The sequence below is a fragment of the Medicago sativa genome, chromosome 8 (assembly GCF_051527215.1).
Source record: "Medicago sativa cultivar Bolivia chromosome 8, Bolivia_mono, whole genome shotgun sequence".
Lineage (NCBI taxonomy): Eukaryota > Viridiplantae > Streptophyta > Magnoliopsida > Fabales > Fabaceae > Medicago > Medicago sativa.
This window is the reverse complement of record NC_140756.1, coordinates 28,411,228-28,437,205: the sequence shown is the minus strand read 5'-3', so window position 1 is coordinate 28,437,205 and position 25,978 is coordinate 28,411,228. Positions and strand designations below refer to the sequence as shown.

At 35.0% G+C, this 25,978-nt stretch overlaps 2 protein-coding genes across 2 annotated transcripts; both read left to right on the top strand.

Annotated features, from left to right (window-relative positions):
• Nucleotides 1-4,026: 4,026 nt before the first annotated feature.
• LOC146898124 (LOB domain-containing protein 30-like) lies at nt 4,027-9,409 on the top strand. The gene is made up of 2 exons (XM_085735441.1): nt 4,027-5,154; nt 8,895-9,409. The coding sequence occupies exons 1-2, from the start codon at nt 4,825-4,827 to the stop codon at nt 9,261-9,263; spliced, it is 699 nt and encodes a 232-aa protein (XP_085591567.1). The 5' UTR covers nt 4,027-4,824; the 3' UTR covers nt 9,264-9,409.
• A 2,939-nt stretch (nt 9,410-12,348) lies between these two features.
• On the top strand, nt 12,349-24,532 carry LOC146898123 (brefeldin A-inhibited guanine nucleotide-exchange protein 2-like). The gene is made up of 11 exons (XM_085738772.1): nt 12,349-13,744; nt 16,179-16,496; nt 16,671-17,016; nt 17,106-17,528; nt 17,621-17,913; nt 19,530-19,803; nt 20,350-20,855; nt 21,722-22,043; nt 22,172-22,553; nt 22,693-23,372; nt 23,683-24,532. The coding sequence occupies exons 1-11, from the start codon at nt 12,540-12,542 to the stop codon at nt 24,286-24,288; spliced, it is 5,355 nt and encodes a 1,784-aa protein (XP_085594898.1). The 5' UTR covers nt 12,349-12,539; the 3' UTR covers nt 24,289-24,532.
• Nucleotides 24,533-25,978: the final 1,446 nt, after the last annotated feature.

Here is a 25,978-nt window from a genome sequence, read left to right as displayed (position 1 = left end):
AAAATGATATAAATCAGGTAGCTTTGGTAATAGGATTTTCATTGGTTTATAGATAGATATCAATTATTACTGGAAAAGTGTTTCTACCGATGACTAAATATGTTTTCATTTGTTACTCGTGATCAAGTCATTTTGAAGATTTAATTTTGTAATCCGTAATGCAAGAGTACTCTAAATATTGTATTATGGTTTATAATTATATGTCATTTCGTAATCTATCCTTCCAATATAATATTTTGTCAAATACGTTACTGAACCCCCGTGCGAAGCACGAGTTTGTAACTAGTTTAAATTTAAAAACATATAACACAATTTTTTAAATATGTCTATATAACATAGATATTATAGAGTATAAAATAAAAAATTATACCTAAAAAAGAAAACATAATTAAAAAATGGATATAAACACGTTTGAGTCCGTCTTTTCGGTAGAAAAACGAGCAACAATAAATTTCAAACTTTTTGTTTAGTTTTTTTTTGTTTAGCCCACACCAAAGACCTTTCAACATCTTAATGTCCATACTTAAATTACAAGCTTGCGTTATAAAGCTCGATAATAAATCTCAAACTTTATTGACAAAAGAAAGGAAGCTATCTCATGAGTGGAAATGGCTCTTGCACACAATAGAAGCATAGCTACCCGAGATCACACCAAAAGGGGGGAAAAGGTTCATCATATCATATACTACCTCCGTCCCGATATAATTGACCTACTTTGGTTTTTCACACAGATTAAGAAAAGTTTATAAATAAAGGGGAAAGTGGAATATATTGTATTGGGAATGATAAAAGTAGTATTATTTAGTGTTATATTGTATTGGGAATGATGAAAGTTGTATTGAAAATTGAAATGGGTCAGTTATTTTGAGACACTTTTTTTAGAAAATGGGTCAGTTATTCCGGGACGGAGGGAATATAAATTAATACAAATATAGAGCCTCTAGATTTATAGATTATAATTTAATACAAAGATTGAGTCTTTAGATTTATAGATACTTTGACTATAAGGAATTAGGAAAGTATAAAAGTGATTCTTTGATGTCATGATTGATTTGGTCACACAGTGTACTTAAGCAGCTTATTTGCCGCTTGTTCAGGTGACATCCTTTGGTTCAAGACACAATTATTCAAGAGAAACTCTTGTGTGAACCAGGATCAAGAAATTTGGTTTGGTCACACATAGAGTTTTTGCCTTATCTCTCTCTTCACAAATAAACAAATACTTTCCATTTTCTCTCTCTTCTCTCTTCTCTCTCTTCTTTCTTTGGTTGTGACCAAAGAAAATTTCTTGGTTCTAGACCACCTAAGAATTTCTCATTATTCAAACTGAAATTCCTGTAAGAAATCATAATTAAATTATTGTATTAGTTTTTTAGTCATCCCAAGGTGTTGACCGCACGGGTGGCGGAACTAAAAGGGTCATCAATTGAATAGAGTATAACCTTTTGCTGTCAATGGAAGCATAGGTAGGCCTAATCACAGGACACTGCCAAGTAGGGAACTTTAAAAACCCAGAGAACCCGAAACGAAAAAACCGAACCGTGACTAACAATTCACAAGCCGAACTATTCAGTTAGTAAACTATCGGAACAATTCGGTTCAGTTGTTTATGTTTTAAAATAGTCCAAGTAATAGTCATGGTTTGGTTTGGTACCACATGACCAGTGCCCTAAACCTATATAATCGTCGAGTTCAATTTGGTTTGAAACGAATCATTAACAATTCAGTTTAGTTTTCTAAATTGTGGTGATGATTCGGTTCGTTTTATTCTAAATACCAAACGATGAACCACCGTCCTACATAGACAACTATCATATATGCTTGAACACACATTTTTCCATTTATTTAACGAGAATGATGTTTGAACTACCTGTGTTACAATGTGAGTGTAAATGTGATATATTTACAATAGTGATATTTGGCCACTTCTAACTCCCTAACACCCATTTAACACATCATTTTCTATCTATCTTGCTTTCTATCATATCACCGATCTATTATATCGGTCTCTCTATTTCTTTCACTCTTGAAGTTATTTAATGGAATCATGAGTGCATAACACATTTTCCATTTAATAATGGCTACTTTATGTTTAAGAGAAGCTAATTTCTGCAAACCTCAATTAAGTTTGCCTGTATGGCATTAGTTCTCGGTGATAAGGATTTCTTCAAATCCCAGTTTCTCATTTCATATCCAAATTAGAGTTCTACTCTAATGTTCATCTTAAAGTAGGTTAAAGGGTGTAATCTACATAGCTGTAGGTAATACAAAATTTGATTGTTGCTACTATTTTGCGGCAATCCTCAAGTTATATGTTCCTCAATATAGCCACGATTTTCCACTTTGGTAAACACAAGTTTTTTGGTTTTTTATTTTTGTAATTCAAAGATATCCTATGCGTGCAACTGTAGAGACCAACCCTTGAGGTAATTAAGATCTATTTAAGTGGTGGATTTCTCACAAAAATGTTTTTTTCATAGTCACCGACAATGGATCAAATAGTTAAGAGGTCTAAGTATCTACCACTTGTACGACACATAGGTCAATTTATGCATCTCCATACCAACTGAGCTAAGCTCACAATGACAAAAATTATCCCAAGCTATATACAAAACCTTGTTAGCTACATCAATTGAATTATTTTAAATACGATATATGTAAAAAATTGAATATCATAAAAGCACTTGATTTTTTAGATCCTGCATGTATGGTACGCAAATAAAGTGATATTTTACGGTTGAAACATGCCTGTTGGAAATTAGGCACACATGTATATAATACCATTTATAAATCAAAGCAAGTATATCAAATTGTTCGATATATACAAAATTAACAAGATATTCTTCACAAAATAAAAATCACAACAATCAACTTTTTTGTTTAGTTTTCCTTTTAGTTGTTCTAGTCACAACCAAGGTGAAACTTGCCTTCATTGTCAATGATACTATAAGGAAAGCAACATACAAGAAAAGGAAGAAGGGTCTATTGAAGATTGATGGACTAAACACTCTTTGTGGAATTGAAGTTTGTGCTATAGTTTATGGTCCTTATGAACCGCAACATGAGATGTGGCCATCCCCTTGGGGTCCAAAAGGTACTCTCGAAATTCAGGACAATACCTGAAATAGAACAAAGCAGGAAGATGATGAATCAAGAGACTTTCATGAAACAAAGGGTGGTGAAGGCTAAAGAGCAAGTGAAGAAGCAAACCAATGAATCACTGATATATTATGCAATTTTTGAAGTTTATACCTTGAACCTAATTTTGCAGGACTTTTGTTTGAGGAGAAGCAAAAGTTCTAAATTGAGGAGAGTTGGTAAGTTTCAAATTAAGTTAATTTACTTATGTACTTCATGAACTCTTGCTTTAGTGGCGGCCCCCTTAGGCCGGTTCTGTATATATTGTTGGTAATTTACACAGAAATTTCTATAAAATATCGTTGATAATCTACACGCGTTAGCGTAATAAAAAGAGCGGAAAGACAAACACGTAAGTGTCTGTTTTTTCGCTAAAATAAAATGAGTACACAATCGATCAAGGAAAGACATTAGAGAACTAACCGATAAGACTTAATCGCGATAGAGCTTGTCAATTCATTGTTTTACTAATATTCTACCAATCAACTACCAACCATATGTTCATGACCTTAAACTTTTAACAAAGCGGTTTATTTACCAAATTCCTATGAATCTATAATTGTAAATCTTTTCTTTTTGTGGTGGCCGGGATTTGAACCTCAAACCTTGTATATTTTATGCATTGTTCATATCAACTGAGTTAAGCTCACGAGGACCTATAATTGTAAATCTTTGATACTCCTGAAGACACTTATCACAGTATTGCTCATTTTTTTAGTGAGTTAAATCGACAAGACCGACTTGAGTGGTGATCGGTCAAACAAAATCTACCAATTTTTCAACCCATAGTATGCAACATGCAACTCCCCGCTCTCATGCATAGGACAAAAAAGTACAAAACGCACAATAATTACCCAATTTAAGACAACTAAAGAACCGTGGGGAGTTAACGTCATTTTTCTACCTCAACTCAACTCAACTCTCTTAGGGAAAACAACAAACCGCGTCATTTTCAACCCTTTGTGTGATTGAATTGAAAGAGAGAAAGCAGAGTTAACGTCTTTTGTCCTCCACGCAGCTTAAAACAAGCAGTGGCAAATACACACACACCCCTCCACACGTTTTCACACCCCCTCATATTTTATATTCCTTTTCAAGTCTACAACAAAAACCTCTTTCAAGTTTTACATCACTTCTTTTCAGCTCCAAATCAAAACCTTCTTTCTTTCCCATCCATCCATGTCTCACATTAACAGCACAACCTAGATAGTGTGTGAGTATTTAGAAAAAAATAAAACGAGTTTCATAGGATAACTTCACGAGATGATGAATGAATAAGGCAAAAGATCAAGAAAAAAAATGTGTTGAGAAGGTAATAGTGCTAACTAAGAGAGCTTATTTCATGCTTGCTTCACGCAAACACCTAACTGTTGAGGTTAAGCCTTTGCTTCATCTCGTGGCTTTAAAGCTTTCTTCTAACCATTTTTAAATCCTTCATTAAAATATATTAATCTCACCAAACCCTTATATTTATAGAATCATTCTCTTCTTCTCCTTCTCTCTCTCTTTTTTCCTCTTGTTCTCCCTCCTCTTTCTCAATGCTATGAATCCCACAAACCCTAGTTTCTTAACCTAGGAAATAATTACTCCTTCTCATAAAAATTTATGTTATTATTGGTCTTGCCCTAGCCAGTTAATCATAAAGAAGAAAAAAAAAAGAGTGATAGCTACAACAATTTTTTTAAGATGAGTATAAACTCAGGTTGTAGCGGTAGTGGTTGCAGTGGCGGTGGTGGAAACGGCGGTGCTTGTGGCCCTTGTGGCGCATGCAAGTTTTTGAGAAGGAAGTGTATCCCGGGATGTATTTTTGCGCCTTACTTCGATTCGGAGCAAGGCGCTTCACATTTCGCAGCGGTTCACAAGGTTTTTGGGGCTAGTAACGTTTCAAAGTTGCTACAAAATGTTCCGGTACACAAGCGTCTTGATGCGGTTATCACCATTTGTTATGAAGCTCAAGCAAGGTTGAGAGATCCCGTCTTTGGTTGTGTTGCTCATATCTTTACTCTTCAGCAACAGGTAATTAGTACTAATTAATTACAACATTAATTTAATTGATTAATTACTTAATTATTGGTTCATATTGATCATGCTATATTCTAGATAAGGATAAAGATGTTTTTTATTTTCTTTTTGCTTCTTTAGTTGTCCTATCCCTAGTATATATCCTTTCTCTCTAAGCTTTTCCAGCTATTATAGCTAGCTAGCTTCTAGGTGAAAATTTAGAATGTGTTCAGATCTTTGTGACTTTCCCTTTCTTTTTCTTGTCTTGACTTGGAATGAGACCATAAAAAAAAGATGTTTAGATTAGAAACCACAAAAACTATTTGGAAAAACTCAAATTTCATATTGATAAGGTAGAAGATTTTTTTATAAAAAGTTCATAACAAAATGACACTCTAACCTTGTAAGTTTTTTTGAAACGGACAATGTTGATATTGTTATAGTTAGTAATTTTTAGCGGTATGCAAGGATTGATGATCAAACACTCGACCTTTTTATCATTCCGCTCCGTAAATTACTCATCATATCCACCAAGCCACATTGTAAGTTTGTTTTCCAAGGATGTTTATGGCTTAATCCAAAATCAAAGATACCCACCCATCTTCAAAATAAAAAAACTTATATATAACTAATGATCGGATCATATTTAACTTGAGTTTTTTATGCTCATTTTACAACACCTTACATTTTTACAAGCAAGAAAATCAAGTAAACGATTTTTTATGGAAAGATGAAACTAAAAGGTTAAGTAGTATACTCCAATATTCATCAACAAACTCTTATTACATGCAATGTTAGTAGTATACTTTTTCTTGGTCGAAAAAGTAGTTTGCTTTATGCCTTCCAAAAGAGGAACAAAAGTTGGGTTTGAGTCTTTTGGGGAAAGAGGAAAACAAGGTATAGGTCCTGCAAAGAGCCATGGAACAAAGGGGACAGTTTCTATACATTCTACTGAAATCCACAAAGCTTAATTGATTAAGAAGTGATATGGTCGGCGGTTACACATATGTATGGAGAACTAATACTAGTAATCTATGGATTCAACCATTAACATCATTGGTCTTAGTTTTTGCTGGTTTTAGGGGAAATGGTCGGTTAGTTTCTTGGGCTTTGGATATTTTCATAGGTGCATGTACGTTTTTTCTGTCCCTATCTTCTCATATAGAAACACCTTAATTTAAAGAAAATAAGTACTACTCCTATCACTATATAGCAATCCCACCCATCTTGTTATATTTTTTAAAATAGAGGTGATCTTTTGTAGAAAAGTTAAGACACCATCAAACCGGCAATCTGCCCTAAATTGTGGTCTTTCTTGTTATTGTTTTTGGCATATTTAAGAATTTACTAGTACTTGAGAAACTTGGCTTGTTTTGGCAAATTGATTAATTATTTGGAAGAGATAACTTCTAAACGTTGAGATTAACTAGCTAGGTTTATTCTACCATAGCCTTTCCTGCTTTATGTTGACCACATTGTTGGATATTGTTTGAGCATTTAAGTAAACAAATAAGACAATCTAAGTAATATTTTAAGAAGTATACGTTGAACACATGAATAGTAAATGTTACTACTATATTGGAGTATATTGGAGTAATACTAGTATTTTGTTTGTCAGGTAGGATAGTTACTAGAAATTCGTATCTTAATGTGAATAAATTGGGTGTTTGAGTTCAATACTTGGCCCTACGTGTTTGTAATCCCTATGCCCTCAAATAATTGGTCAATGTCAAAAATCCTGATTTAAAAAATATATACTCCATTAATCAATATCAACATGTACTTATTTTTAAATGATTGATTAGTCTAATTATTTTGATTTGTTTTATATCCCAAAATGACTTTGGTTCCTTCAACCTCGAGATGTTAGTTTTCAAAGTCATGCTTTCATACTTGTCATGCGATTCACTTTCATGAAGCAAAACATTTTGGTGTTGTTCAAGGTCCTATAATAGACCCATGTAAAAGCGCAGACCCTTTGCTTTAAGTCTTTAATTAATCTTGTCCACCTCTAATAACAGTGTTTCTTAGTCATGAACCAGTTTATAGTTCTCATTTTTCATCAAGACAAACATCTATTATTAGTTTTTTTTAATGCTAACGACTGCTCTTAATTAGGGCATTAGTTATAGTACTAATTAAAAGTAGTAAGACTATATATATTTGTGTAATTATTGCATTGACAAAAAAAAACAAATTGTACTTCCAATCCATTTTTTTTTCTTAATTGCAGTTTTGGTTCCCTATTTATATCTTTTTGTGGAATTGGTCTCCCTATTTTAAAATTCGACAGTTTTGGTTCCTCCATCATATTTTCTAACTAAAAAAATGCGATGTGATAAGTTTTAAATGTCTTGATATATGATCTAAAGATAATAAAATATAAAACATCAATGAAATCATAAGAAAATTCATTTGAAAACTTCATTTAAAACATGTTATATCACCATATTTTAAACAAAATATTAGAAAGAGGTACCAAAACTGTCGAATTTTAAAATAGGGGACCAATTTTGTAAAATAGTGAAAATAGGGGGACCAAAACTGCAATTAAGCCAATTTTTTTAGTAGAATCCTTAAACAATACTCTTAAGACACTTGTTAGCAAAACCTTTAGTTTATACCAACGGCTAAAGTCTATGTAAACACCCTTATTTTATAACTGTCAAAATGGCAGAGGCAAACCCAACCAAGTCCGTTCAAAAATTTAGAACTTTGATGAGCAACACTTCAATTATTTATTTCAAAAATATATATTATTTATTTCAATTTTCTTCAATATTTTGACACTTATGTATGTTTGCCCAAATTAAAATGATTTGGGGTTATGGCGTTATGCCCAAACAAGTCTTACTCAAACTTTGAGTATCAAATTTTGAACACAAGTTATAAGAGCAGGGGCGGACCTGAGCAGGGCAGGGTGTGGCAATAGCCACACCAGCCCAGGTCCTATTTTTTATGATTTCTGCTCTTCCTTCTGCACTTTTCGCTCGAACCAAACTGTTTTGCCGAAAATACCCCTGCGTGAGTTAACTCACGCGGGATTATATTTAAAAGAGAAATGATATTTGTACAACCACTTTGTGACAACTTTTTAACAACTTTTTCTCTCATATGCACATGATATTGTTATCATCTCTCTTCATTTTTCTCTCTCCATTGTTTTTGACCAATAAGAAGAGAGAAATACTAGGTTGTCACCAAAGTTGTCAATAAATCGATGTACACATATCATTGCTCTGTTAAAAAAAGAGAAAAACATGTACAAGAGGGGACCAAACCAAAACCCTCAAAAGGAAACAAAAAACGAGATAAAATAAGAAAGAAAATAACCAAATAAGAAAAGTGGCCATAAAGAAAAGGTTATGCTCAACCACCCTTGGGTTCACCCGTGGAGCGAGTGTTATAGAAATTGGCTTTGTTGGCTCGTTTCTTCTGCTTCTTCGTAAGATAAGGCGTAAACGGTTCTTCTGAAGCATCTTTCTCTTTAGCCCTTATTTGTCGAAGCAATTCAATGTCCTTCTGCATCACCGGGCAGCGGTGCAGGAGGAACCGCCGTTTTCTTAGTAGCTATATGGGTCTCCGGCACATTTCCCACCCCAACGACATTGAAAAGATACAAAAGGAAATATACGAGTGGTTAAAAGCAACTGTTGTGACTGCTAGTACTACTAGTATTATTGTTGTAAAATAATACATGCTTTCCATGTTCATATTATGTGACCTAAAATTAATATTTCTTTTTTGTTTCATAGGTGATGAGTTTACAAGCAGAACTCTCCTACTTACAAGGCCACCTAGCTACATATGAAGTACCTCAACCACCAACACCTCCACCACAAGCACTTCCAATGGTCTCACTAGCCAACCTCCCATTAGCCCCTTCTTCAGCCATGCCAGATACATATGACTTGTCTTCACTATATGAAGTACCCCAAACTTCATCATGGGTCATGCAACAAAGACCCAATGAGCCCCGCCAATATTTGGGTAGTGGCACATCATCCACTAGCAATAATGGTGGTGATCTTCAAGCATTGGCTAGAGAGCTTTTGCATAGATATGGATCTATTCCTCATGTTGCATGCTCTGATGCCCCATCATCTCATTCTCTTTCCAAATGAACAATCTTTGATCTAATCAACTAATCTTTGCCTTAGTTGATATATTGATGCCAGGAAGGGATCTAGAATTTTCAATGTTGAGAAAGTAATTATATTCATGGTTATAATTTATATCTTCTTTTAAATATATAATATATGTTTCTTTATATCTTATTTCCCGCCCCTTTCTTTTTTAAAGTATATTTAGGACTCGTTTGGATTGACTTATTTTTAAGCTTATGGAAAATAAATTATACAAATAATAAATAAACTTTTACGTTAATTTATAAGTTCTCGATAACGAAAAACGAAAATTATATCTTCATAAATTGTTTTTTTTATAAACTACTTTGACAAACTTATGAATAATACATAAAATTTTATTTATTTGTATAAACTAAAAAACAAGTCAATCCAAATAGATCCTTAAACCGTTTAACTAGTGAACTAATATTTGAGTCCCAAAAAAAAAAAAAATAGTATTGTTTTCAGTGGCATACAAAATTTGCAATAAGAAAGTTATTTTATACTATGTAAGATTCTATCCAATAGTATTATTTGAAAATGTTTCAACCAAACAAATAAATTTGATATATCAATTTAAGATTCGAGTTTGATCCGTAAGTGAGTTTGTAGTTGACAGGTTTGAAGTCACAAACACATAGTTATGAATCAAAGAAACATAGATTTTAAATATTAAAGTATAAAAATAAAGGCACATGTGTGTGAAAAGGCGAGTTTTATAAATTGTTCTTTCAATATTGTTAATAAGAATATTATCTAATGAGAGTGGATGTGTTTCTATATAGACGTAGTTTTGTCGAACAGAAATGAACTCATTTGCATATGGAGTTTGATTTTACAATTTATAGACAAACGATAAACTAACTCCTATATTACATGGATCACAACTTCTTCTCCAATTTTCTCCTTTTTGAATTTCAATTTTGTTGTCAGACATATATAATTGCTTGCTTAAAAGCTTCTTGAATATTCTTCTTATGGTAGTTTGTTTTAGTTTTTGAAATATCTCAACCTCTCAAACTAAACCTATGTTTGGAATGACGTTTACTTTTTCAAATTAGCGGCCAAAAATCACGGTGAGCTAGAAGCTTAGTTTTCTAGCTTCTTCATTACCACAATGGGCATGCTTTGAGATGTGCGTTTGGCTGCCCAACCGCCAAACCAAACAGGTACTAAATGGACTTGATTCGAGAAAATATATAAACAGCGCCCAACCGGTGTAGGAGCAATGATGATGCAACTTTGGTTGACATAAATTGTTGAAACTAACTATAATACTTAAAATAATTTTCAATTGCTTTTGTGGCAAGATTTGATCTCAGTGCTACGTACTGAAGAGGTTTAGCTCAACAAATACATGTGTTAGAAGATTGTTTTATTCGCTTCTCACATTACTCAAAAAACCCTTGAATTTATCAGATTGTAACTTCTAATCATATACAATTTATAGGGAGTTACACTTTGATTGCTGCTTTTTTAGATCAGATTTTAATAATGCATTTGATTACCGAGCACATGGGATGTCAACTTAGTTGAAATGTAAAATAGTTAATAATGCACCTCAAATTTAGCTTAATCAAATAAAAAATCAATTAAGTGATTAGACTCAAGTGGTTAATGAGCTCCACCAAAAGATGAACCCTAGTTGCCTAAATCTTAAACTAACAGATAAAAACACCATGAACCATTATCGAACAATGATGAAAAGTTCATCACCACCACCAGAAACCTTAACTAACGTCGTAACAGTTCTAAACTAAAGGCAAAAATGTGATGAAACACGCAAATTTTACATAAGAAAGAAGAAGTAACCAACCTGGTCAAATGAAAGTATAAGGTGCTTCAAAAAACTTCTCAAAGAATTTGGAAAACATGAGGTTTTGCAAAAATTAGAGAAAATGAAGGGTCAAAGAGAGTAAAAGTGTTTTGAAGGAACTCCCAAAACCTTTTGTACATCCATCTAAAACGTTTGAAAGCCCAGGGGTCATTTATACCATGTGATGGTCCACATAAAGACTCGCCGCTTTCTAAACAAAGGTACACCTAGGATCGACAGTCTTAATCAATCCAATGGTCAAAACAATTGACCCAACAAATAACTAAACATTGAGATCAATCCAACGACTGAGGCGTCTCCTCGAAAACCAACGCTAAAAGCCATTAAAGTCCTATGAAATCAAGTATAGTTACAAGTCTTTACACCTCACGGTTAGTAACCAAGGGCCATGTCCCTTCAATCTCCTCCTCGAAGACACTTACATTTAACGTTGGTTGTGATAGGTGGCCAAATCATCACCAGGACCCCTTGCAATTACTAATCCACACCAGCATAATATCCTTATGACTGGAAGTTCATGGCGAACTTGATACTCCTCGTGAGCATGATGCCTACTTTAACTTTAAAAGTTTGATACGAACTGAAGACTCTTGGCGAGTACAATATTATTTCTTAAAAGTTTCCTAAGAACTAAGAAACACACTACAAACATAATGACAACTAAAATTTCTCAACAAGCATAAACATCTTTTCATAGCTTAAAGTTCCTTGCGAGCACAACACTTTCTTACAAACTAAAAAGTTCCATGCGAACTAAAAATTCATGAAAAGGTTTTATGAGAGAAAAACCTCTCATTAGGAATTGGAAGGTTAAAAAAAAAAATCAACCAAACCATATAGGGATATGCATATACAAATATTGAAAAGTGTAGTTTTAATTTCCTTTATTTTCCCTCAATTTTTTTTTTCCTCTATTAAAACTTTAAAGAAAGTGATATACGGAGTACAATATATATTTGTCCTTTCAATAAAAAAAATATATATTTGTAAAAAACATTATCCGGTTTTCCCTCATGCACGAACAAAAAATTATCATCGACAAAAAAACTGAACAACACTCACTCTCCATTTCTCCGGCGATCTGGATCATCATGAAAATCCATAACTACCCCTAACTCATTTTCCTCAAAAAACATCCAATCACAGTATCACGTCCCAACGAACAAAGGGCTTCTTACGTCAATTCATCTCTAATCTCAACAGCACGCAACCAAACTCAAGAAACACAATCTCAACTCAAAACTCAAATTCAGATCCCAGAACCTCACTCTCGCAGCTCATGGCAACAAAATCCTAACCAAAATTCACATTGTATTTTTCCTCATGATCTCAGAATTGGCAGCATTACATAACTCTTTTTTCATCTTTGAAAACTCGGTATCCGACACAAGAACCGAATAATAATCCGGGAGACCAATCCCACTGTCCACTCGGGAATGGCTTCGGCCTCGGCATCTTCGGAAGCCGAATCCCGTCTGAATCAGCTCCTCCTTCCTGCACTCAACAAAATCATCAACCACGCTTCATGGCGAAAACACGCAAAACTCGCTCACGAATGCAAATCCATCATCGACAGACTCAGTAACACTGACAACAGAACAATTCCCGGTTCACCCTCCGATACCGAACCGGAAACGCCCGGTCCGCTTCACGATGGTGGACCGGTCGAATTCTCGCTAACCGAATCGGAATCCATTCTTCATCCTCTCATCAATGCCGCTGGTTCCGGCGTCAGCAAAATCGCCGAACCCGCCGTTGATGCGATTCAGAAACTCATCGCGCATGGATTTCTTCGCGGTGAAGCTGATCCCGGTGGTAATTCCGGTGAGGCGAAATTGCTTTCGAAAATGATTGAATCGGTTTGTAAATGTCATGATTTCGGTGATGATGCGATGGAATTACTTTTGTTGAAGACGCTGTTATCTGCTGTAACTTCGATTTCGTTGCGAATTCACGGTGATTGTTTGCTTTTGATAGTTAGGACTTGTTATGATATATATCTTGTGAGTAAGAATATGGTGAATCAAACGACTGCCAAAGCGTCGTTGATTCAAATGTTAGTGATTGTGTTTAGGAGAATGGAAGCTGATTCTTCCACGGTTCCGATTCAGCCGATTGTGGTGGCTGAATTGATGAAGCCAGCGGAAAAATCTGAGGTGGATAGTTCAATGACACAGTTTGTGCAAGGGTTTATTACAAAGGTAATGCATGATATTGATGGAGTTTTGCATCCGGTTACACCGAGTGGTAAGGTTTCGTTGTTAGGTGGACATGACGGTGCGTTTGAGACGACGACAGTGGAGACGACGAATCCGACTGATTTGTTGGATTCTACTGATAAGGATATGTTGGATGCGAAGTATTGGGAGATTAGTATGTATAAGACGGCGTTGGAGGGGAGGAAAGGGGAGTTGGTTGATGGGGAGTTGGTGGAGAGGGATGATGATTTGGAAGTTCAGATTGGGAATAAGTTGAGGAGGGATGCTTTTTTGGTGTTTAGAGCGCTTTGTAAATTGTCAATGAAGACACCGCCGAAGGAGGCTTCTGCGGATCCGGAGTCGAATAAAGGGAAGATTGTGGCTTTAGAGTTGTTGAAGATTTTGCTGGAGAATGCTGGAGCTGTTTTCAGAACTAGTGACAGGTATCTCATTTTATGTTCGTTTTTAGGACTTGATTTAGAGGTTAGCATTTTTGTCTGTTAGGGAAAATATATGCATTCTTTGTTTAATATTGCTGGTGGACAACAAGAAGTTGTAGTTTTTTGCTAGGTAGTTAGTCCCGGATAGTGACACGGAGCGGCCGACCCTAAAAGTGGGATGGCGGGTAGTGGGATCGCCGGGACTGATCATTTTTCTGACAAATTACATGAATAATGTAAAGTATAAGCAACCATATATTTAATGATTATTCTGTTGACATTCTCGCACTTATACTATTAGCATAGTATAGAACTTGGGAATTTAGAATCTATATTCTGTTGGCTCTAATGTAAAGATAACTCACTGACTACTTGCAAGTTACGACGTCTAATTACTTATAAGTTATAACTCGGTGCTGGAAATTACTGTAGACAATCTGATTAATGAGTTTCTCCGTGCAGGAAATTATTCTAGAAATCTAGCATCTAGTTACGTTCTGCACCGTCCCTTCGTTTCTTTAAAGCTTTATGATAGAAACTGGTACCAATTCCAAACTGCAAATTAATAGTAATATTACAATAAATTCCCAAGAAATTCGAGCGTCTTGGATCTCTCCCTTTTCAAGTATCAGAGAGCTTATACTCTCTCCAATCCTTTATCCATATAACCGAATCCCCCTTTCCCTTGTCCCATAACTTCCCCATTTATAACATAAATACATAACTGCCACACTTAACAATAACAGTCCTAATTAAAACAATATATAACTGCTCACCTAATTAAAATATAATATAACATAACTGTCTTATTTCAATACTCAGAACCGTCTAATACTTTATAACCAAGACTCTAATGCAAGCTACATATGATACTTGAGGTCCTCTTGGTGAAAATATGTCAGATTTTGTCTTTCATGTTCAACTTCATTAAAATAAAATAAACGAAGAATTGTCAGTTTGTCACTAGTATTCACTCATAGTTTTTAAATCTCAATACAAGAGAATACATATGTGATTATGAAGTAAAATCAAGTCTTTGTTTTCAGAATAATGCTAGCAGCACGCTCTTTAACACACATTCCAACACAGTCTCTTTTATTGGTTAAAATGTAGAAGAGTGCTGCCAAATTTATATGGGACCCACATGAGTTGGTGGGACCCATGTGAATTTTAACCAATAAAAGATAGTGTGTTGCTAGCATTCCTCGTGTTTTTATTCTTGTCTTTTCAATTTTACGGAACTCCCGGATTCATCTGTACCTGAGGTTTTTTTAGTCTGTGGCTATGGGAACAAGGAATCTGGAATTTTCCGATCTTTATGGTATATGCCGATGATATGCACTAACAATGTAAAACTTTTCTGGTCTTTAACTACCGAGATACACTTTAATATATATGGTAACGAAGATTGTGTCTTTCCTAGGTGTTTGGAATTAATTAACATACAAAATAGGAAAAATATTTTCGACTGAAAATCTAAATGCTAATCAAAATGCCTCTGTGAATATTGATGTAGAAACTTGGGTAATATGGGGTGCCCAAGTCGCACATCGAGTAGTATGCAATGCTTGGTGGAATATTCAAGATGCAATGCTTGGTGGTGTATTCAAGTGAGGGGTACATGTTGAGGGTCCCACTATTTATATTGTTATGGCTTGAATAGTGGTTGTTCACTATGTTGTTAAAAGCGGCCAATAGCACTGCTATCGCTGCGGAGAGGCGTGGTGCAAAGGGTTTTCTCCCCCACACGCGAAGTCGCTTCGCAGAAGTAGCGGTTATCGCATCCACCTTCATGAAGGGAGATTGCGTAACAGATGGTGCTTTTCGCGGCGCTCGTGAAGCACGATAAAATCTTGATGGCGAGAGCCCTAAAACGGGGCCTTTTCTGGTTGAAAAAAGAGTACGAGACGAACAAAGGACACAGAGAGAGGAGCGGAGGAAGGACACAGAAATAGGAGAGAAGGACAAAGTCGAGAAGGACCAGAAGGAAGCAGTCAAAGAAGGAGGGTTGAAGGAGCTGAACGGCGCGGTTGCAGCAGAAGGACTGGGTGTAGAGGACACATACTTGAGAACTTGGGTTAGCCTTTTGTTTGGGCTTGGCTTTTTTATTCCACTTGCTCCTTCCTTTTTTTCCGAAGCCCTCCCTTCCCCCCCAAACTCGCAAAATAAAGCCTTAGAGAAGTTAAAGGAGATATGTGTTAGGAACAATTAGAGAAGTAAGTTAGTCAGATTGGACAAACGAGATAAATAAATTGAGGCATTATTTGAAATGAATCAGGGTGAGAAAATGAAAGATTCACGGCTCAGGAACTAGCAAGACAGACTGACATCTTCTTCTCTATTTTCTGTACAGTATACGACACTATTAATTTTTCTATTTTGATACATAGAAATTACTTCTTCTGACGGTTCCATTTGTTTGATTGTGATTGTGTAGGTTTTTAGGTGCCATCAAGCAGTACTTGTGTTTATCATTATTGAAGAACAGTGCTTCAACTCTTTTGATTGTTTTTCAGCTGTCATGCTCCATTTTCATCAGTCTGGTATCAAGATTTAGGCCTGGATTGAAAGCAGAAATTGGAGTTTTTTTCCCTATGATTGTTCTTAGGGTCCTAGAAAATGTTTCTCAACCTAATTTCCAGCAAAAGATGATAGTGCTTCGATTCCTAGAGAAGCTTTGTGTTGATTCACAGATATTGGTCGACATTTTTATCAACTATGACTGCGATGTCAATTCATCAAACATATTTGAGAGGTGTGCTATGTTATGTTTTATTTTATTTTATTACTTCTTTAGATACATATTTTAATTTACTATTTGAATTTTTCCATTTTTAGAATATGGATCTGAAATTCAATAGCATTTCCATGTTCTTGATTGTTTTCATAACACTGTATATTTTATATCTAATCGTTATTTTCCTATTAGGATGGTTAATGGACTTCTTAAAACTGCTCAAGGTGTTCCTCCTGGTGTTACAACCACACTTTTGCCACCTCAAGAAGCGACACTAAAACTTGAAGCCATGAAAAACTTGGTTAATGTTCTAAAATCAATGGGAGACTGGATGAACAAACAATTGCGGATTCCAGATCCTCATTCACCCAAGAAAGTTGAAGCAACTGACAATGGCTATGAAGTTGTAGGTTTCACAATGGCAAATGGAAATGGAGTAGACCCAGTTGAAGGATCTGATTCTCATTCTGAAATCCCAAATGATGCATCTGATGTTTCAACTATTGAGCAGCGCCGGGCTTATAAACTGGAACTTCAGGTAAAGAAATGAATACGATTTTGAGAAGCAAGTATATCTTTTTCTCGCTTTGGCTGTTTATTAAAGAATCTAATGCAAGTATATGCCAGGAAGGTATATCACTTTTTAATAGAAAGCCTAAGAAAGGAATTGAGTTCCTCATTAATGCCAACAAGGTGGGTGATTCACCGGAAGATATAGCTACTTTTCTTAAAGATGCATCTGGGTTGAACAAAGCTTTGATTGGCGATTATCTGGGTGAAAGAGAAGAATTATCCCTGAAGGTAATGCATGCATATGTGGATTCCTTTAACTTTCAAGAGATGGAGTTTGATGAGGCAATCAGGGTCTTTCTTCAAGGATTTAGACTGCCTGGTGAAGCACAAAAGATTGATCGGATAATGGAAAAGTTTGCTGAACGTTATTGGAAATGTAATCCTAAGGCGTTTTCCAGTGCCGACACAGCATATGTCCTTGCCTATTCTGTGATAATGCTCAACACAGATGCTCACAATCCTATGGTGAAAAACAAGGTGGTTCAAATAATTCTCTGAATTGATGTCCAAATAATTATGATAGGCATGATGACTCATTTTATTTTATTTTTGGTTGTGGAGTTATGCAGATGTCTGCTGATGATTTCATCAGAAACAATCGTGGCATTGATGATGGAAAAGATCTGCCTGAGGAATACTTGAAGTCCTTGTTTGATAGAATATCTAGAAATGAGATCAAAATGAAAGATGATGATATAGCTGTCCAACAAAGGCAGGCTGTGAACCCAAATAAACTTTTAGGCTTGGATAGTATATTGAATATTGTGGTCCTTAAGCGAGGGGATGAGAGTCATATGGAAACCAGTGATGATCTTATCCGTCATATGCAAAAACAGTTCAAAGAAAAAGCTCGCAAAACCGAGTATGTTCACCCATATCCACTCCCTTTGTAGAAGATATTATTTACTTTTGAAATTCTTTTCTTTTCTCAGGCCAAGTAGAACATTTGACTTGAGTCTGTTTTTGGCTTGATGAATCTTGCACTTAGTTTATGGTTCCTACTATCTTTACCAGTATTTATCTGCTTTTTACATGATTCCTTCTGTTTGAAGTCTGGTGTGTATCATTTTGAAATGTTCATAGCAGTTTTTTCCCCTTTCTTTTCAATTATCATTTTAATGCCAATAGTATCACTTATTTGCTATTTTGATGTTGACTTGTTCTTTATTTGATGGAAGTTTATTCTTATTGAAGATAGAGTATTAAATAAGGAAAGAGGGAGGAGAAAATCAAAGACTTTGAATTATGATTATGTTTTTGATGATACAAACAACTAAACACCAAACCTTATTTATATTAATATACTAGATTCCTAATAAAACAAGGAAACAAATCCAAACATATAAAGAAATATAAAATTTAATTTTAAGAGATATATATTGTAAGTTACTATAAAATACAGGCCAAATATCATGTGATAACTTTTATATACTCTAGCACTCCCCTTAAGCTAAAGCTTAATAAGTTTATTGCAAATAAACCCTTCAAAAGGAAGGAAACTCAGATATTGAGTATGGAGGAGGGATGAGCATTGCTAGGAAGACATCTCAGCAAGATGGCTAGAATGATTATCTAACTTTAGAGCTGGTAGGAATGTTACATAACAAGGAAATATGGATTTACAGGAATGATTATCAATGGAAATTTCCTTGCAAACTATTAAACACTGCAATAAATACAACTTTTTCAAATCTACCAAGAATAACATTCGGAAGCCTTGAACAAAAAGAAAATTTAGGAGGCCAATTTTATTTTTTTATTTTTTAAATTGAGATAGGAGAAATCTCAAATATTACGATCCACAAGTGGAAGCTGGTATAAGTTATAGATAATTCCTGACTAATTAAGAATAGTGAGGGCCAAACTGCATCTAAGATAGCCAGGGTTAGACTCTATGTGGGGTATGGTCAAACTTTATATGAGATATTTAGAGGCTGCTGGAAGGACATGACCGCAAGATTAAGTATCCAAAACTTTTGACATAGGTTGCGGAAGTGGCAGACAGAAAACCCCATTAACAAAGAATGTGAGAGAGAAACAATGGTCAATTATTTTTGTTTTAAAGTCGATGAAAAGAAAGCATTGTGGAGATATTAATATTGTTATAATAGACATGTCATGGAAGATGGTAGTGCTCTGATACGATGTTAAACTTATAGGATTTTAGGTAAGGAATGAGGAAGAATAAAGACTTTGAATATGATTGTGGTTTTGAGGACATATAAGACTAAGCTCTCACCCTCATTTATACTAACACTAGACTCCTAATCCTTATTAAATAAAGCTAAAAATAAATTAAGAAATAGAAAGGAGTCCAAGATACTCTGAGATGCAATCCAATTATCATGAAATATTTTCATATGTTCTAACACTATTTCTATTGCGGTTTCTTAACATAGTTTTGGGGGTGGGGTGGGGGGGCGAATACTCCCTTGCCTCTTTTTTCTTTCTTGATATGTATTTGCTTGCATTTTGTAGGTCAGTTTTTTATGCAGCAACAGATGCTGTAATCCTCAGATTCATGATAGAGGTGTGCTGGGCACCGATGTTAGCTGCTTTCAGTGTAGCTCTCGATCAAAGTGATGATGAGGTTGTAATATGTCTCTGTCTTGAAGGCTTCCGCTATGCTATTCATGTTACCTCTGTAATGTCTATGAAGACTCATAGAGATGCTTTTGTGACTTCATTAGCAAAGTTTACCTCTCTGCATTCTCCAGCAGATATTAAGCAGAAGAATGTGTACGCAATTAAGGTTGGTGAAATTCACACTCACTTTTAAACAGCTTATGAACAATAAATATAATAAGCTGAACTCGTTATCAATTAACAATTCTCATTGTGTTACTAAAATACTTCCTACTCGAGAATGTTAATGCTCCCTTTCAAAATGCACAATGTTTTCAAATTCATTTCTTTCCTATGGCATATTTTATTATTTCGAAATCAAGTCCATGTTTTTTCATTTCCTTTAGTAGATGCTGTTATCCTTCATTATTCTCCATACTTTGTTTTGTCCTATCTAAAACCACGCACTCTGGAAGTACTTTCATGACTATATGCATATCAAAAAGGCTAAAATAGTTTGGACTCCGCTTCTTCAAATGCCATATTTACTAAATTATAGGAGTTATCGGGGAAATTTTGCTGCATTAGCGTAAAATGATCCTTGGAATGATATCTGGGGATATGCAACAATTATTTTAAGTAAGCGGTAATTATTTTTGGAACTTATACCGAATGTTAAGCTTTTGTTGATAGCTTGAAATGGTTTTCAATTTTCGATCTTTATCGTTGATAGGAAATAATTACTATTGCTGATGAGGATGGAAATTACTTGCAAGAAGCTTGGGAGCATATATTGACTTGTGTTTCTCGATTTGAGCATCTACATCTTCTTGGAGAGGGCGCTCCACCAGATGCTACATTTTTTGCCTTTCCTCAGAATGATTTGGAAAAAACAAAGCAAGCAAAATCAACTATTCTTCCTGTTTTGAAGAAGAAAGGACCTGGGAGGATGCATTATGCATCTGGCACATTGATGCGGGGTTCATACGATAGTGCTGGAATTGGCGGTAATGCTTCTAGAGCAGTTACATCAGAACAGGTGAATAACCTGGTTTCCAATTTGAATATGTTGGAACAAGTTGGAAGTTCTGAAATGAATCGCATCTTCACTCGGAGTCAGAAGTTGAACAGTGAGGCCATAATAGATTTTGTTAAGGCTCTATGCAAGCTCTCTATGGACGAACTAAGATCTCCATCTGATCCTCGTGTTTTCAGCCTTACAAAGATGGTTGAGATTGCGTATGTACTACTCACCTACTTCATTTATGTTACATTACATATCTGTTCTCCATCTTAACCTTATTTTTTCTCATGGCTCTTGGTGCTCAAGGGTTGGGGGTCATTTAAAAGCAGTAAACTTAATAACACTTGGCACTTGATCATTCAAAAGCAGTAAACTTAATAACACTTGGCACTTGATCATTCAGAGCATATATGTTTTTTTGTTTATAAAATGAACACATATTAGGATGTTAAAACAATGGGCAAAGTGCTTAATTTTACTGATGGAGCTACTCTAGTGCGTCCAAATATTAAGACAGGAAGGTATAATTTATCTGAAAAGAAAAGGGCGTGTTTGATTGTGTTCCTATCCGTCTAAAACTATTCAATGAAACAATTTTGAACTTAAAAAAAAAAAATTAAAAATCTGTGCTAATATTGAAAACAGTTTTGAAGTGAGAAAACAATTTGGTAATATTGAAAACACTGTCACCACCCGATACCATATGTTGGGCTGTGGCGGTTGGTTTCTAGAAGCGATTATGGTGGTGGAGGGTGTTGGGAAGTAGTGGCAGATGGTACTGGGTGGTGACTGTGTTGTTAACATTGGCGGCAGTCAAAGGTACAGGAAGTTGTTGTTTGTGGTTGTGGAGGATGCTGGGCAGTGACAGAGGCTAGGGGTGCCATACGTTTTGAAAATAAAAAATGTGAACAAAAACAGCTCTAGGTTAATTTTTAACTTACAATATTTTTTTTTTTTAAACTAATTAATAAAACCCAAATTTCAGGCATAACATTAAGCATAATATTTACTTTCATGGTTGATTGATGTTTATACACCACTGCCTAAATTATTTTGTTTTTACATGATTATTGTTTAACAGGCACTATAATATGAACCGGATCCGGCTTGTGTGGTCAAGCATCTGGCATGTTCTCTCTGATTTTTTTGTAACTATCGGATGTTCTGCAAACCTTTCAATTGCCATTTTTGCAATGGATTCCTTGCGCCAGTTGTCAATGAAATTTCTGGAGCGGGAAGAGTTGGCTAATTATAATTTTCAAAATGAATTCATGAAGCCTTTTGTCATTGTTATGCGAAAGAGTAATGCGGTTGAAATTAGAGAACTAATTATCAGATGTGTATCTCAAATGGTTCTATCCCGTGTCAACAATGTCAAATCGGGGTGGAAGAGCATGTTTATGGTAGAGCTGATAAACTCTTTTCTATAGAGAGCTTCATTTAACACAATGTTGTTTTGATTGTCTGTTGAAGTTCTTTTCCCTCCTTTTGGTTCCCGTCCTCTACTTATTGCTCATAGACTTGATTTCAGGTATTCACTACAGCAGCTTATGATGACCACAAAAACATTGTACTGTTGGCTTTTGAAATTATTGAGAAGATTATTCGAGATTACTTTCCATACATTACTGAGACTGAAACCACCACCTTCACTGACTGTGTTAATTGTCTAATTGCATTCACCAATAGTAGATTCAACCAAGAGATTAGCCTAAATGCCATTGGTTTTCTTCGTTTCTGTGCAACAAAACTAGCCGAAGGAGACCTTGGCTCATCATCCAGGAATAAAGATAAGGAAGTTTCTGGAAATATTTCCATACTTTCACCTCAAGAAGGAAAAGATGGGAACCAAGATAGTGGAGAGGTTACCAACAAGGGTGATCATGTCAATTTCTGGTTTCCTTTATTGGCAGGTGAGGACATTATATTAAGTTTTCTAGACAAGGATGATGTTTCTTAACTATGTCAAATGATTAGTGCTTTCATGTTACCATCCTGCTATGTTTTAAGAAGCTTAACATGTTGTAAATGTATTTCTTCATTTTTCTGCAGGTCTATCTGAGCTTAGCTTTGACCCAAGGCCTGAGGTTAGGAAGAGTGCCCTGGATGTCCTGTTTGAAACCTTACGCAATCATGGCCATCTCTTTTCACTACCTTTATGGGAAAGAATATTTGAGTCTGTCCTCTTTCCTATATTTGATCATGTTCGACATTCTATTGATCCATCAGGGAGTAGTCCACAGGTCAATGAAGTAGAGAATAATGGTGAGCTTGATCAAGACTGGCTTTATGAGACATGCACAGTAGCCCTCCAATTGGTTGCAGATCTTTTTGTCAACTTTTACAACACCGTTAATCCTCTTTTAAGAAAGGTCCTGATGCTCCTAGTAAGCTTCATAAAGCGCCCTCATCAAAGCCTTGCTGGCATAGGTATTGCTGCATTTGTTCGATTGATGAGTAATGCTGGAGAGCTATTTTCTGATGACAAGTGGTTAGAGGTGGTTTTGTCGATAAAAGAAGCAGCAAATGCAACACTACCTAAATTTTCATTCCTCGAAAGTGAAGACTTTGTGGCTAGAAATGAAGAACATGCTTCAACAGCTGATGAGGATAGAGGAGATCTTGTCGAGTCTGGGTCACCAGACGATTTAGAAAGCCTAAGAGTTCGTCGCATCTATGCTTATTTCGCTGATGCAAAATGCCGAGCAGCTGTTCAGATTTTATTGATTCAGGTAAAATTCGTACTCAACTCCTCCAGAATTTGTCAAAATTCCTTAGAAAAAATAAATACAAAGGAGCCCATGAGTTTTAGCTGTAGCATTTAGTTAGTTGACTTCATTCAGGGAGTTAGAGACCGCTTGATCAATATCTGTTAATGTTGTTATGATTGGATTCTTAATATTTCAGTTCCTTTAAAATTTTGAATAGTATTAGGAATGTGCATCGGAAGGGAGAAAATGTATCTTTCTCATTTAATACCTCACCAATTTAATGTTTTTGCAATGTGAAAAATGACGTTAACTCTCTTCCTGAAATTGGCAGGCTGTGATGGAGGTCTACAACATGTTTAGGTCTCACCTTTCAGCGAAAACCATGCTAGTCCTATTTGATGCTTTGCATGGTGTAGCATTACATGCCCACAACATAAACAACAATACTATATTGCGTTCCAAACTTCAAGAGTATGGCTCTATGACCCAAATGCAAGACCCTCCACTGTTACGTCTTGAAAATGAATCGTACCAAATATGCCTTACATTTTTACAGAATCTTGTTATTGACAAGCCTCCTAGTCATGAGGAAGTGGATTCTCATCTTGTTAGGCTTTGTCAGGAGGTTTTGGAGTTTTATATTGAAGTTGCAGGTTGTGAAGAAAAATCGGAATCTTCTCATAGGATAAAGCCACATTGGTCAATTCCTTTAGGCTCTGTGAAGCGGAGAGAATTAGCTTCACGTTCACCTCTTGTTGTGGCTACTCTGCAGGCCATTTGTAGCTTGGATGATACTTCTTTTGAGAAAAACCTGTCTCATTTTTTCCCTCTCCTCACTAGTTTGGTAAGTTGTGAACATGGGTCAAATGAGGTCCAAGTCGCCCTTTGTGGTATGCTTAGGTTATCAGTTGGTCCTGTTTTACTACAGTCATGTTGATCATTTGGGTAAGACTAACCCTGCATTGAGATGTAGGATATTTTTGTTTCAATCTCGTTTGTTCATAATTTTCTCCACTCGTTGGTTGTTTTGCATTACACGTCTATAATATACTTCACGGTGTATGGAAAGTTGGTAATTATTTCGCGCTAACTACACTTTCCTTAGTTTTGTATTTTAGAAGCCTAGCTTTTCCTGTTAAATTCAATAATTATTACCAAGAGGCATATTGCTGCATTATATCCTATAAATATTAGTTTATAGAGATTTTCCTGTTTTATGATGCACTGATGATGAATTTGCTAGTTGTAAAACATGACTACGAGTTAGTTGACGTTATAAAGAAAATTGTGATTTTGCTGAAGATGGTTAAGAAAAACATGTTGCTTCAAGTGTGAACAGAGATCTGGTTTTCTTTTTTTCGGTGTGTAAAGATCTGTTTTTTTTTTAAATCACAAGTCATTGATTCGTTCAATTATTTGGCTTATTTGTTTGCTACACAAGCTGTTACTAATATTATTGAGTTGTAACTTATAACTGTATACTATGTGGCATTGTCATCAAAATCGAATCAGAGGATGAACTGATGATGACACCCAAAAACATCTAATCTAACCTTGTATAAAATAGTTCCCCAAATACATTTTGTCAAAGTAAATTGCTTTCATTGATCCGGTTGCAGACCTGATTCCCGCGGAGTCTATAGCAGGTGTATAACAAAACAATTGTTGGACTATAGGGAAGTGAAATAAGAAAAACTTTGAGAATTTATTTTTCAACCCTTCCACCCTCACGCACGTCCCTCAAAATTTCTCATTTTCCCCTGTTCAGATTATGTTTTTTGAATTGTTTTGATACTAGAATTGGAGGAACCAAAGGTAATTTGTGTTTTCTAAATTTTAGAGGATTCAAATCATATAATCTAAAATATTATAAAAAGAAAAATGTTAGCAACACACATTTTAAATTTTTTAACATACATTTTTCAAAGGGACAAAATTACCGAAGGGACAAAATTCCGAAGGGACTTTTTCCGAAGGGACAGAAAAAAAAAAAGAGGGAGAAGAAAAGAATAGCTCGTCAACACAAGCTAAATGAGGGAGAAAGAGAGAAAAGTTCTTTGACAACTCAAGAGAACTTTTTAGTGTCTTTTGAAATGTGGAATGAGGGCTCTATTTATAGGTGAGGAGGATGATGAGAATGGAAAAGTGGTTTAATGGTTTTTGATGGTGATTTATCGAATGGAACGTGTAACGCCCTCCTTTTTATTTAATTATTTTTATTAAGTTAGAGTCTATTTATGTGATTTATTTATTTATATGAGGTGTTAGTATTTTATTATGTGGCATTATTCTATTATTTATTAGAATATGAGAATTATTAGAGTAAGTAGATTTGGAGGTAGTTTTGAGATTAGATGTCTTTTTATGATTTAGTCGATTTATTTTGATGAGTGATATTTTGTTATGTTATATGTTGGTATTTACTAGAATAATATATATTTGTTATTTGGTGTAGAAATATATTTGTTATTTATTAGAGATATATTTGTTATTTAGTGTAGAAATATATTTGTTATTTGTTAGAGATATATTTGTTATTTGGTGTAGAAATATATTTGTTATTTGTGAGAGATATATTTAATTTAGAAATAAATAAGATTATGAGGATTATTAGTGTGAGTGGAATT